At 39.7% G+C, this 14,314-nt stretch overlaps 1 protein-coding gene across 1 annotated transcript; it reads left to right on the top strand.

Moving 5' to 3' along the window:
- Positions 1-3: 3 nt before the first annotated feature.
- Positions 4-6,941, top strand: LOC110501472 (peptidyl-prolyl cis-trans isomerase G). Its single transcript, XM_021579064.3, has 13 exons — positions 4-154; positions 604-680; positions 787-861; positions 964-1,071; positions 1,164-1,208; positions 1,288-1,375; positions 1,781-1,810; positions 1,956-2,095; positions 3,759-3,957; positions 4,056-4,232; positions 4,337-4,418; positions 4,516-4,661; positions 4,892-6,941. Exons 2-13 carry the CDS (start codon positions 620-622, stop codon positions 5,928-5,930), a joined length of 2,190 nt encoding a protein of 729 aa, XP_021434739.1. The 5' UTR covers positions 4-154; positions 604-619; the 3' UTR covers positions 5,931-6,941.
- Positions 6,942-14,314: the final 7,373 nt, after the last annotated feature.

The following is a 14,314-nucleotide window of genomic DNA, read 5'->3' as shown; positions in this document are numbered from 1 at the left end:
ACTGGCGCATCTTTTTACCCAAAATGCACTGACTTTTCCTGTCGCGCCATCTTTAGAAAACATTGTGGAGGAAGCGCTGAATGAAACTCGATTTCACCTTGTTGAGGAGAACTACCGTGAGATATTGGCCTCAGTTGACCAACTGAGCTAATTTGTAGGTCAACTCTATAATATTTCCGCTATTGTGAGTTATGTCAATTTGAAATAGCGGTGAATCCGAAAGAAAGACGGAGATGTATCGTTGCATTAAGTACCTGCTAACGTTAACAGCAGCTAGTAGTTTTAGCAGCGTAGCTACTTGCAGGCCATAATCCGCAAAACGACTAACTAGAATGAAAATGTCGTTTTAGTTTACATTGTTTCGTCTAGACATTCACGTTATTTAATTAATGTTGATAAAGCGTGTTTTAAATCAGTTAACCTTAACTATCTAGTCGTGTTTTTTATACACCATGGTCCAAATGCCAATGAATGAATACGCTATATTAGCCTCCGCTTTTAGTTAGAGATGGGTGTTATGTTTGTATTTGTAAACAACTAACGTTAGCTAGCTATCGAGCTAAGTTACGCTCGCTAACTAACAGCAAAACACGTTGGTTTCAGCTACAGAAGTTTGATAATGGGAATAAAAGTTCAGCGTCCACGCTGCTTTTTTGACATTGGCATCAGCAACGTGCTGGGTAAGAATGCAACGTTTTTCCATTTTGATCTTACCACCAGTTAATCATATATCTGAAATTTAGAGATGCTTTACTAAAACGTACATAAACCCGGTTTCTCTTGCAGTTGGCAGAGTTGTGGTAGAATTGTTTTCTGACGTCTGCCCCAAAACCTGTGAGAACTTTCGATGCCTCTGCACAGGTAATTGACTTTCTCTTGTCTTTGTACACTAATTTCAGACCATCTTTAGATGATGCACATATTGTCTTCTCTGTTTTGACTAAACCTTTACTTTTTGTGTAGGTGAGAAAGGAATTGGAAAAGGTACACAAAAACCTCTGCATTACAAAGGATGCCTATTCCACAGAATTGTGAAGGACTTCATGATTCAAGGAGGAGACTTCAGTGAAGGTATATTAAATACGTGTTTGCCTCAAACAACCAAAACGTAGAAATGTTTTATTTGCAGATATTCACATTTCTATATTCCTTCTGTACATCAGGCAATGGAAAAGGAGGGGAATCTATCTATGGAGGATTTTTTGAAGGTAGGACTCTACAGATTTAGTTTAATATTCTAATCATAACCAGCCTCAAGGACTAACTAATGGCCTGTTTGTTTCTCAGATGAAAGCTTCTCTGTCAAACATAACAAGGAGTACCTCCTGTCAATGGCAAACAGGGGTAAAGATACCAATGGATCCCAGTTTTTTATGTAAGTCTATCAATGTTTTAAGGGCCTTGCTATTATCAAATCAATTTTTATTGGTCACATACACATGTCTAGCAGATGTTATTGCGGGTGTAGTGAAAAATGTGTGTTTCTAGCTCCAACAGTGCAGTAATATCTAACAAGTAATATCTAACTGTTTCATAACAATACACACATCTAAAGTAAAGGAATGGAATTAAGAATATATAAATATTTGGGCGAGCAATGTCGGAGTGGTGTAGACTCAAATACAGTAAAATTGAATATAATACGTTATATACATATGAGATGAGTAATGCAACATTTATGAGTTTGTCATTCATAAATCTAGCATCTTGAGTGAATCAAAATCTACACTTTTTTAACTCCTAATCTTCTGCTCCATTTTTTTGTTATCCTTGTATACAGAACAACAAAACCCACACCGCACTTGGATGGGTAATTATAATATTCTGACAAGCATTGCAACTTAGTTCGACAATCTGTATCTGATTGGATGGTCTTTTGATAATAAGAGCATGTTAGATAAATAGCGATCTGTTCTTAATTATCACTTGTTATAACTTGCTGATTTTTATTCTAGTGTCCATGTGGTTTTTGGCCAAGTGATCTCTGGCCAAGAGGTCGTTCAGACAATGGAGAGTCAAAAGACAGATACTGGCAGTAGACCATACTCTGAAGTGAAAGTTATGAACTGTGGAGAGCTCATTCCAAAATCAAAAGGTTCGTAGGATTCCCAAAAATTGGCAAGGTGTTTTAAACTTATTGTTTTAGATTGGAGACCTTGGTCTGTGTTATCGTCAGGATCATAGCTTTGGGAGGTATCCTTAGCACTTACCAGTCAAAAGTTTGGACACACCTACTCGTTCAAGGGTTTTCTTTATTTTTACTATTTTCTACATTGTAGAATAATAGTGAAGACATCAAAATGATGAAATAACACATGGAATCATGTAGTAACCAAAACAATTGTTAAACAAATCTAAATATATTTCAAATTCTTCAAAGTAGCCACCTTTTGCCTTGATGACAGCTTTTCACACTCTTAGCTTTTTCTCAACCAGCTTCACCTGGAATGTTTTTCCAACAGTATTGAAGGAGTTCCCACATATGCTGAACACTTGTTGGCTGCTTTTCCTTCACTCTGTGGTCCAATTCATCCTAAACCATCTCAATTAGGTTGAGGTCGGGTGATTGTAGAGGCCAGGTCATCTGATGCAGCACTCCTTATTGGTCAAATAGCCCTTACAAAGCCTGGAGGTGTGTTTGTGGTCATTGTCCTGTTGAAAAACAAATGATAGTCCCACTAAGCGCAAACCAGATAGGATGGTGTATTGCTGCAGAATGCTGTGGTAGCCATGCTGGTTAAGTGTGCCTTGAATTCTAAATAACTCACTGACAGTGTCACCAGCAAAGCACCATCACACCACCTCCTCCATGCTTCACTGTGGGAACCTCACATGCGGAGATCATCCGTTCACCTACTCTGCGTCTCACAAAGACATGGCGTTTGGAACCAAAAATCGCAAATTTAGTCTCATCAGACCAAAGGACAGATTTCCACCTGTCTAATGGCTGTTGCTCGTGTTTCTTGGCCCAAGCAAGTCTCTTCTTCTCATTGGTGTCCTTTAGTAGTGGTTTCTTTGCAGCAATTCGACCATGAAGGCCTGATTCATGTAGTCTGAACAGTTGATATTGAGATATGTCTGTTACTTGAACTCTGTGAAGCATTTATTTGGGCTGCAATTTCTGAGGCTGGTAACGAATGAACTTATTCTCTGCAGCAGAGGTAACTCTGGGTCTTCCTTTCCTGTGGTGGTCCTCACAAGAGCCAGTTTCATCATAGCTCTTGATTGTTTTTGCGACTGCACTTAATTTTCATCATTGACTGACCTTCATGTCTTAAAGTAACGATGGACTGTCACTTTGCTTATTTGAGCTGTTCTTGCCATAATATGGACTTGGTCTTTTACCAAATAGGTCTGTCTTCTGTATACCCCCTACCATGTCACAACTGATTGGCTAAAACACATTAAGAAAGAATTAAATTCCACAAATGTATTTTTATCCAGGCACACCTGTTATTTAAAATGCATTCCAGGTGACTACCTCATGAAGCTGGTCGAGAGAATGCCAAGAGCATGCAAAGCTGTCAAGGCAAAGGGAGGCTTCTTTGAATAATCTAAAATAGAAAATATATTTTGATTTTAGTTTAACACTTTTTTTTTTGTTGGTTACTACATGATTCCATGTGTTATTTCATCGTTTTGATGTCTTCACTATTCTACAATCTAGAAAATATGAAAGAATAAAAACCCTTGAATGAGTAGGTGTGTCCCAACTTTTGACTGGTGCTGTATGTTAACTGTCCTCTACCATTTTACAGCCAAGAAAGAAGAGAAGAAAAGACTAAAGGCCGTCTCCAGTGGCAGCGACAGCTCAAGTGACTCTGACAGTTCTGACGATGACTCTTCTGAATCTGAGGGTGAATCTGATAAGGAATCCAAGAAACGGAAGAAGAGGCACAAGAAAGAGTCCAAGAAAAAGAAGGACAAGAAACAGAAGAAGAAGAAAGATAAAAAAAAGTTTGTAGTGACTGTTTTAATGTGTTTCGTAGCATGTGAACTCTAACAACCGCCTTCATTAGAGCGTAGGTTTTAAGTCTGGTCTGTAATGTCTATAGGTCTGAGGCTGGCAGTGGTGATGAGAAAGAGGAAGAGGTTACGTCTACGGTACGGCCAGAGGAAATCCCTGTTATCCCAGAAAATAGTTTCCTTATGAGGAGAAGTCCTCAGCAGCAAAAAGAAGAGTTTGGAAAGGAGAGGGAAAAAAAGAGGGAGAGGGAAAGGCCTAGGGAGAGGTGAGTTTATGGACAAGACGGAACAACATTCCAGTTCATTCTGAACCTTGACAACTGGGAACAACATTATATTCATGTAAATGCGTTTTTTTGTTTTGTTGCAGAATGTTTAATTGTCAGTCAGCATATCAGAGGAGCCTTCTGATGACAAGATCAGGCAGGACGATTAAAGGCAGAGGTCCAAGAGTAAGTGCACTGTCAAGCAAGTACGATACTATCATCATACAGTTTCTGCAAAACACGGGTCTAGAAAGTTAATGGTAATTTATTCTCTTTCTTGCAGCGGTACCGAACTCCGTCACACTCCAGGTCGAGGTCAAGGGACCGTTTCCAGCGTAGTGAGACTCCTCCACACTGGCGCCATGAGATGCAGCGTGCACAAAGGGCACCAAGAGCATCCAGCGGAGACCGTTGGATAAAGGGTGACAAGTAAGTACTACTTTTTTAGTATTTTAACTGCCGGTGCTGGACTGATCAGGCTGTTGAAGTATATAGCACCTTATTATTATCTAGTTAAGCAGCTTCTCAAGTATTGGCTAATTTATTCTACTGCCAAAAGTTATCAGCCAAGGGCCAGTTATTTTAAGGTGTCTTCAAAGTCTCAACTTGGATTCTGTGTTTTCTGTGAGGGTGATTTTACTCTGTATTTATATTTGTAGGGGTGACATGACAGAGGACAAGAATGAGAGTGGCATAGCTCCAAGAGGAAGAGAGAGGAAGACCTCTGAAAACAAGCATGAACACGCTGCTGAAATACAGAGTAAAAACCGAGAGGAGAAGAAAGGTCGCTCCCATAGATCCAAGAGCAAAGAAAAGGACACTTCTAAAACTGAAGACAAGCACAACAAACACAAGGCAAAGAAGGCCAAATCTCGAAGCCGCAGTAAGAGCAAAGAGAAAAGTGGTAGGTCCAAAAGCAGAGAGAGGGATCAGAAACATAGCAAAGGGGATGATAAGAGAGGCAGCCTAAGAAGCAAGGACAGACACCTCAAAGAAAAAGCCACAGAGTCTGGAACTCAAGACAGTGTTAGAAGTAAAGAACACTCTAAACCCACTGAGGCTGACAAGAACCGAGAGGAGACCAAAGGAAGAAATGGTGAGAAGCTTAAGGCAAAGTCTAGAAGCAAGGAGAGGAACTCTGGAAAGGACAGAAACCGATCTCTCAGCAGAAGCAGGGACAGGGGGAGACATGCCTCATCTCGAGACAAAGAGCAAGGACGGGACAGAGAGCGAGGTAGGGAGCGCAGTAAGAGCAATGAAAGACGGCGCCACAGAGAGAGAGAGGACAAAAGGAGAGGTAGATCCAAGAGCCGAGACCGGACAAGGAGTCCAGACAAGGTTAAGAGCAGAGACTCCCGTAGAGGCAGGCGCTCCAGGAGTAAGAGCAACAATCGAGACCATAGCAAAGACGGTTCATCTCATCAGAGGAAGAACAGAGACAGTGAAGACACTCACAGACGAAGGAGGTCCAAGAGCAGCAACTCTGAGAGTGAAGGGGAGGGAAAAGGGAAGGACAGGGGTAGAAAGAGCCCCATCTCCAAGAAGAAAAGGGAGGGAAGCCCAGAAAAGGAGTCCTCTCACAAGTCCAAAGACACAGGGAAAAGCCCCGAGCGGAATCAAAAGTCAAAGAGCCAAGAGAAGGATAAAAACCACAGCAAGAAAAAGAAGTACAGCTCAAGTTCTGATGACTGTGATTAGTCCAGTCAATGTCCACTCTTGTCCATCATCTAAATGAAAAATTCACACGTTTATACCTAATAACGTGTGTGGGTGGTTCTGCTGTAGAACGATTTTAGACAAATACTACAACCAATCCAATTCTGAAACATTTGTACAATTTAAGATTTCAAAAGTTTTGACAGCTAGGAGACATTTTTTTTTGGGGGGGGGGGGGGTTCAGTCAGACAAATTTTTACAAATGTTGGAAATGTAATGTGCATTGAGGGTTAGTGGTGAAATGGCTGAACATGTGACTTTTGGAAGGAACATTTGACAATAAAAAGTTTGTCAGGTTTAATGATTATTTTTACTTTTATTGTTGTCTGGTACTGAGGGGTCATGTTATTCCAGTGTGATAATTGTAATGGAAGGGATGAGTTTGATGTCCTGTGTTGTTCTTTCTGGCCTTAATGCCTGACTTAACTAATATTACATGGATACATCACCAGTATGACTAATCATATGGTTATTTTTTATTAAGTGTTTGCATTACCAACTGTCACATTTGTCACTGAACATACTGTAAGTGCTACATATAAAACTGTCTGACATAAGTGTATATGTCAGTAGAGGCTCGATTTGAAGGGCTGATTATTAAAATGGTTGTGGTGTTAACAGATACATAAAAATTAAAAAAAGTTTGTTACCTGGCTGTTTCAGAGAATTCTAACTTTTTCCTGACAGTCTCAAATTAATTAGGAACGGACACATTGCTTTTTGTATTATTGTATACATTTTCTTTTTTTTAGACGTGCTTATGTTCAGATTCCTGCCTGTACATCTTTTAAAATGTAAAAAAAAAAAAAAAATACTCGCCCTTAGGTGTAAATGCATTGCTGTGGTGTTCCACCGTGTTAGTTCATACTGGCGTTACATTCCTCGCCATGACTTTCCTTTGAACTACAAAATGAAAACCACTGGCTTTGTGTAAACAGAGTTCAATATTCCCTAATGAAACATCTGCTTTGAAATAAAAGGATATGGTTAAAATGTTTGTTTTATTGCCTATAGATTGTTTATCATGTTTAACAGAAGTGACAATTGATACAATAGATATAGAGAACATTGATGAATCACATTTTTAATCTGGTGGAGTAGTTCATGGGAGAGAGGGGAAAGGGGGATGAATGAGCAAATTGGAAGCTGTATTAAAATGAAACTACCCTGGTCCCAGATCTGTGCTTTATCCAACTCTGACTATTGTTATGCAGGTACAGATCTAGGACCAGGCTATCAGTATTGTTTCCCAATTTGTGCACTAGTTTTAATTGAACTGTGTATATTCAGTAGTGTAATGTGCTTAAGTAGTTTTTTGGGGTATCTGTACGGTACTATTTATAGTTTTGACAACTTTTGCTTTTACTCCACTATATTCCTAAAGAAAATAATGTACTTTCTACTCCAAACATTTCCCTGACACCCAAAAGTATTCGTTACATTTTGAATGCTTAACAGGGCAGGAGAATTGTTCAATTTATGCACTTAAAGAGAAAATCCCTGGTCATCCCTACGGCATCTGATGTGGTAGACTCACTAAACACAAATGCTTTGTAAATTATGTCTTGAGTTTTAGAGTGTGCCCCTGGCCATCCTTAAACAAAGAAAACAAGAAATCGTGCCGTCTGGTTTGCTTAATATAATGAATTTGAAATAATTGTTACTTTTGATACTTAAGTATATATTTAGCAATTACATTGACTTTTGATACTTAAGTATATTTAAAACCAAATAAATGTAGACTTTTACTCAAGTAGTATTTTAATGGGTGACTTTTACCTGAGTCCTTTTACCTGAGTTACTTGAGTCCTTTTCTATTAAGGTATCTTTACTTTTACTCAAGTTTGACAATTTGTTACTTTTTCCACCACTGTGTATATTCTCAAAACTAAACAAAAAAATTATAATTTCAGAGACATTGGTTACTATCACTATCTCTACATTCCCATAATTCTGAGATGAGTCATCTTGGAGCACTGAAAAGGACAGCAATCATCACACTATGTCAGTCAACAACCTGCCTATCTTTTTTCTATGTGCAATAAATTACTAAATGGTCTTATATCATAAATGCTTATGACTTTTTTACATTTTTAATTCCATTGGTTTATTTTTCTAATCATGTTTTACCTGACCATGGCTGCGTTCACACAGGCAGCCCAATACTGATCTTTCTTCTACTAATTGTTCTTTTGACCAATTACATCAGATCTTTCAGAGCTGATCTGATTGGTCAACAGACCAATTAGTGAAAAAAAAGAAATGTGTAAATGCAGCCCATGTTGCTATTTTCAACAGATCTTTACCATGTGAATCCAAGTTTTTTTCTTGGATTGCTGAATATACCACGTCTCGTTCAGCGCCTTGACGTCCTGAGATCTACTGCTGACGTAATTGGGCATCTGGACACCAATGTCATCTTGAACCAAGTAACTTGGTCTCACTCCTCCAAAGATGGGCCAAGACCACCTCCAATTTCCTCCCTGGCAGCTTTGTGGTGTAAGTATTGTATGTCTTGATCACATTCTTTGCATACTGCTGGATCTGCTTCTCCACAGTCACTACAGCCCCTGGTTTGATTCCAGGCTGTATCACATCTGGCCGTAATCGGGAGTCCCATAGGGCGGCGCACAATTGGCCCAGCGTCGTCTGGGTTTGGTCAGGGTAGGCCGTCAATTGTAAATAAGACTGTTCTTAACTGACTTATCTGTCAAGGGCTTTCTGGTTCTTTGTTCTTGTCTCTGAAATAACAAATACATTGTCATTATGATAATGGAACACGTTGTTAGAAACTTAGACTTATTAATTGATAAATATTCATTCAGAGTTGAATTTGGTGAGAATAATATTTTGAGCTTCTGATTGACCCCTTGCTTGTGGTAGGGTGCACATGCCATACCATGGCTTCTCTGTGTGAGGCCACGGAGTCCAGCATAGCCATCTCCTTCTGCTGCTGTGCCATTGAGCAATAATAGCCTTGGCAATGAGCTCCTCTTCATTGTCTGTCTGCCCCTGCTGTTGTGGAGCCAATTTCTTCATGATCCTCTCCCTGGGCATATGGACCTCTCTTAGGAGGGAGAAGAGGCTTAGCAAATCTATGCCCATGAGACTTTCAGAATTGTAAGACAACTGTTGACTAGTGATGCCAAAGATATATATTTATTTTTGTGGTACTTCAAATGTTTTCTCATGTGATTTCCTTTTTCAATCATTTTCTACTCACCTGAACATCTCTTCCTCTTTATCTTTCCTTAACTTCACCATTTTCTGTTATGCATTTGAAAAAAGCCTCCAGCGCTCCCCCTCCATCTCTTGCTTTTGTGCCTCTATTGCTCTAATGATATCTCTGTTAGAGAGATGCCTCTTTAAATACAAATGCAGGATTCATTAATACAACTCCATGAATCTTGTGTAATATTGCTCTAGTGAGTAAGACATTTGAACATCGATTACATCCTAATACCTTAACGTGAGCTTTCATGGTATTTCTCTGCTGCCCTTCTTTCTTTTGCTCCTGCATGCCTTGCTTCTACAGAAAAAAAAGCCATTTTATTCACGTGGAGTTCCTCTGCCTCTTTTTTGTCTTCCAGCTTCTCCCGTTCTCTTATCTATTTCATGTTCCCTAGCCCTAATAGGGGGAAGAGAAAATTAATCATACTAAACCATTGAAAGCATTCAGTCTATTCTTATTTGAACTACGTTTCAATTCATTTGACTTCATGGTAGAGTATTTGGTAGTATATGACATAGATATTCAATCAAATAACTGCACCCAGGTTGTTAGGCTTCAATGAGACTTACTAGAGATGGGTCGTTTGCGAACGAGTCGGCTCTACGAGCCGGCCCTTGTAGGTGAACGTTGGGAGCCGGCTCGCATATCAGAAGAGCTGAATCTATTAAAAAATATATCGAAAATTAAGATATTAATAATCAAAAGATTTAAATGAATAGAATTAACTAATTCAAAGAAAGAAAAAGTACATATAAGCCTAAATGCTCAAGCGCACACATTCGTTCTGACTGTCTGCTCATACTAACAGCCTCACCTGACAAGCAGTGTCAACCAATGAACCAAAGATGCGTGAGGGAGGGCCGAGCCAACTCACTCACAGTCACACACTTAGCAGCCCAGGAGAGAGAGGAAGGACAGCTGTGAAAACAACAGCTGGAAAATGAGTTGGAAGCACAGTAGCATTTGGATGCATTTTAATAATGTATACAATGTTAGAGCACAGTGTAGAAATTGCCAAAACAAAATCTCATATAAAGCCGGCTCTAAACACAACCTACACAGGCATTTGCAAACTGTGCACCCAACTGTGAAGCTAACTGAAGCGGAGCTTCGAGAAACTAGCGGGCCTGCTAGTGATAGTGGTGGAGCCAGCACCTCCACACTTGGAGATGCATCCTCAGTCAACTAGGCCTACTCTGTGAAACACAGCAATGCAGTCTTCTATGGACCAGTTTATGCCGAAGTCTATGTCTGTAGCAAAACAAGGCCAAATTGATATTACATTGGCTAAAATGATTGTCACCGATTTCCAGCCATTTTCAATCGTGGGGGACAGTTTTAGAAATTATAGCAATAGTCTAAATCCAATGTACACAATTTCAAGAAGGAAAACCCTTTCAAAATCACTTATCCCACAACTGTACGAGAGCACACAGGCTTCAGTGCGGGAAAAAGTCCAAAAAGCTACTGTAGTTTATCTTACCAGTGACTGCTGGACATCAAGGGTAAGCACTTCTTACATGTCAGTTACATGTCACTTCATTGAAGATTTTTCAATATCTAGCTGTCTTCTGGACTGCTTTGAGTTCAGGAACAGACACATCTCAGAAAACTTGGCAGACGAACTGTTGAGAGTGGCCAGAGAATGGCAAGTAGATGGAACAATGGCATTTTGTGTTAGCGACAATGTAGCTAACATAATCAAATCCATGAACATTTTGAAATGGACCCATCATCCATGTCTTCCCCACACAATCAACCTGATTGTAAGAGATGGTGATGAAGCCCACTGTGGACAAAGTGAAAGCAGCTGTGGAATACTTCCACAGGAGCACAGTAGGTGCTGAAAAACTAAAGTCTACACAACGCCATATGGGGATGCCTGAGCTGAGGCCTAAACAAGACTGCACTACAAGGTGGAATTCAACATTTTATCCCGGCCATTGTCAATGCACCTGTTGATGCTCTGCAGAGTCCTGGAACCCTTTGAGCAGGTCACTGTGGAGATCAGTGGAGAGAGGTACAGTAAGCAGTTATTACTACATCATTATTTAATCCAGTATTATATATGTATATGAGCAGTAGATTAGAATGTAGTATCAGTAGACAAAACGTGAACCTGAACTAATAAGTTACTGTTCTTTCTTTTCAGCTATGTAACAGCCTCAAAAATGATACTCCTGTGTAAGGGTCTGCAGCGAATCAGTCAGCCGCCAGAGAGAAGCAAATGTAACCACAGGACATGTGACAGAGTTGATGGACACCTTATGTTCATCAATGGACAGAAAGTTCCACAGAATGGACTATAATTTTTATTTAACTAGGCAAGTCAGTTAAGAACAAATTCTTACTTTCAATGAAGGCCTAGGAACAGTAATCATGTGCTATCAGAAACCGCTGCACTTGACCCCAGGTTTAAGAAGTTAGCCTTCAGTGATGCCAGAGCGATTAATGAGGCTCTTCAAAGAATAACCTCAGCAGCAGGGAGGGACAGCCCCAGTAGTCAGCTGGCTCAGGCACCAGGAAGAAGAGGGATCAGATGGAGCAGAAGCACCCGCAGTAGTGCCCCAAACGTCTGCTGTTTGACTAGAGAGCAACTGGGGATGCAGCACGAAGGAATCCCTCCAGATGCCATAATGGAGGTCCGATCATTTGGAGGAGCCCCTCATGCAGATCCTCTGAGCTGGTGGAAGAACAAGGCCTCTGTCTACCCACGGCTTACTAAAGTCATGACAGGGAGACTGCAAAGTGGCCACGTCTGTTCCTTCTGAGAGGGTCTTCCCGAAAACGGGACAAATAATCACTGATAGAAGAAACCGCATCAGCCCCTTGAAAGTGAGGCAGCTTGCATTTCTGAATGCAAATCTCTCATAAAAACAAAATATGGTCAGCATTGCTGTGTGCTGCTGGTTATAACATGGCAATAAAGAAGAGAGAGAAAAGAGGGACCAGTTTAATGTTTTAAGTGGGATGCTGCAGTTTTGCACATTGTTATTTATTTTTCTTTGATATGGTGCAATATTCTATTATGCTGTTCAGATTGTATTCGTTTTGAATGGTTAGATGTATATGCACTTTGTTACAAATGTTATACTTTAAATGCAAATGTTTAGTAGCATTATTTTTCATAACAAACCAATTTTTAAATACATTGTAGTTAAGGTAGGGTATGATTTATTTAATGTAATCATTTAATTAGAATTGTTTTAACACCAATCCTAGTCAAACTCTCGCAAAATACAAAACATATATTTTTTAAAGAGCCGTTTGGAAGCCAAAAGAGCCGGCTCTTCTTACTGAGCTGAACGAGCCGGCTCACTGAAAAGAGCCGGAATCACTAATTCCTGTTGTTTTGTGCGGATGCAGAATAAAAAAAGGCCCGCCCGCGCTGAAGACATATATGTCAGTCCGCTAATAGTGAACTGGTTTTTAACTAAATGTATTTGAGTGTTTACCAGCATTTGTAACTTGAATCTGATAATTACGTGTACAAAAAAAGTTAATATTGCTCGATATGTTTCCCGTTTCTTTAAATACTTTGCAAATGCAGCTTATTTCGATGTGAACACTGAAATGGTCTCTTCGTTCATTTTCAGTAGACTCTTATCTAGAGCAACGTATAGTGGTGAGTGTATACATTTTCGTACTAGTTCCCCTGTGGGATTCAAACCCACAATCCTAGTACTTCAAATCCTATGCTCTACCAACTGAGCCACATCCTCACAAACTACTTGACGTCTCGGTGTACTCAATTACTGTGTTGTGCATTGTTTTTTCTTCATGGTGGTGGAATGTCTGCAAGTGACCTCAGGTTCATAGCCTCTCATTATTTGGACGGTTCCTTTAGACTCTCCTTGTATTCATTCTCCTGGTTCAAACTACTTGAATTCGGAGCCATTCGGCTTCGGGAAAAACAGTGACTTGTCGAGATCTGGTGGTTGCATCTCTACATTTTCCCCCATCAACTGCATGCACTGGAAGAAACGAAAAAACACCAACAGTGTTATGGTCATGGTATAACAATGATGTTATGCTGTGGTATGCTATGCATAGTTATTGCTTTAATATTTGTACATTTATGTTTCTAGAGCCATACTGCAATTGAGCTTCGATTCACGTTTAGCTGGAGTATTTGGCTGTTTTGGCTTCCAGAGCCAATTCTCCATCAAAACAGAACATGTCAAATCCTTGGACTTTAAGGAGTGTCCATAATTAGCCTAGTGCTTGTGTAACAGTACTCTTCTTGCGTTGTGTACAATCAATCATCGACACGAACTCCAACGTGTAGCACCAGTCATGGAGATTTATTCTGATAGGAACAGCACAAAATTGCACGTCATGCAATGCACGGCTCACCATCCAACTCTGCACTCACGCACTGTTCAAAATATACTGAATTTATCCCTGAATTTACAAGCTACTAAAAAATCAAAAGGTACTTGAGGATATTGGAAATTAAACAACACACTTCTTAAAGATACTGATCTCATTGAAAACATCAAATCATTAGCTAAAGATATTTTTGCTAGAAAAGACTTGGGTCATGGAAGTCGATGGGAATTTTTCAAACATAAAGTCAGAGTGGTAGCCATTAAACGCGCCAAAGAGCTGATGCAATTAAAGAACAATAGAGAAAAGGAGATGATGAGCAAGCTTGACAGTTTTCTAAAGAAAGATAATCTATCTGAAGAAGAGGAGTCTGTGTTCAGGTCTTTACAACTAGAATTAGAACAGACTTACACGGATCTGGCAAAGGGCGCCTTTGTAAGGTCAAGAGCCAAATGGATTGAAGAGGGGGAAAAAACACTAGTTACTTTTTTGCACTTGAAAAGAGAAACTACAAAAGAAAATCTATAACTGCACTCAAAATTAACAATGTTTTATGCAAAGATCCCATTACAATATCATAATTTGTCAATTCCTTTTATGAAAACCTTTACAACTCTCAATTTCAGGAAGATGGTTGTGAAAGTTACATTTGCCACATTCAGAATTATATCAGTGTAATTGAGGATGATTTCCACTCAGTTTGCGATTCACCTGTGTCAATTGGAGAAATTAGAGAGGCTCTGAATTCAATGAAGAAAGGGAAATCACCTGGCCCTGATGGCCTGTCAGTTGAATTCTATAGACA

This window comes from Oncorhynchus mykiss, chromosome 22 (assembly GCF_057628025.1).
Source record: "Oncorhynchus mykiss isolate SJ-2025 chromosome 22, ASM5762802v1, whole genome shotgun sequence".
In the NCBI taxonomy this organism is placed as follows: domain Eukaryota; kingdom Metazoa; phylum Chordata; class Actinopteri; order Salmoniformes; family Salmonidae; genus Oncorhynchus; species Oncorhynchus mykiss.
This window is presented reverse-complemented; position numbering and strand designations above follow the sequence as displayed.

Bases quoted from the DNA above. Each gene is read 5' to 3' on its own strand.
- LOC110501472 (XM_021579064.3), top strand. From the start codon at position 620: ATGGGAATAAAAGTTCAGCGTCCACGCTGCTTTTTTGACATTGGCATC. The intron at 862-963 runs GTAATTGACTTT...CTTTTTGTGTAG, and splicing joins CTTTCGATGCCTCTGCACAG to GTGAGAAAGGAATTGGAAAA. The intron at 1,209-1,287 runs GTAGGACTCTAC...TTTGTTTCTCAG, and splicing joins CTATGGAGGATTTTTTGAAG to ATGAAAGCTTCTCTGTCAAA.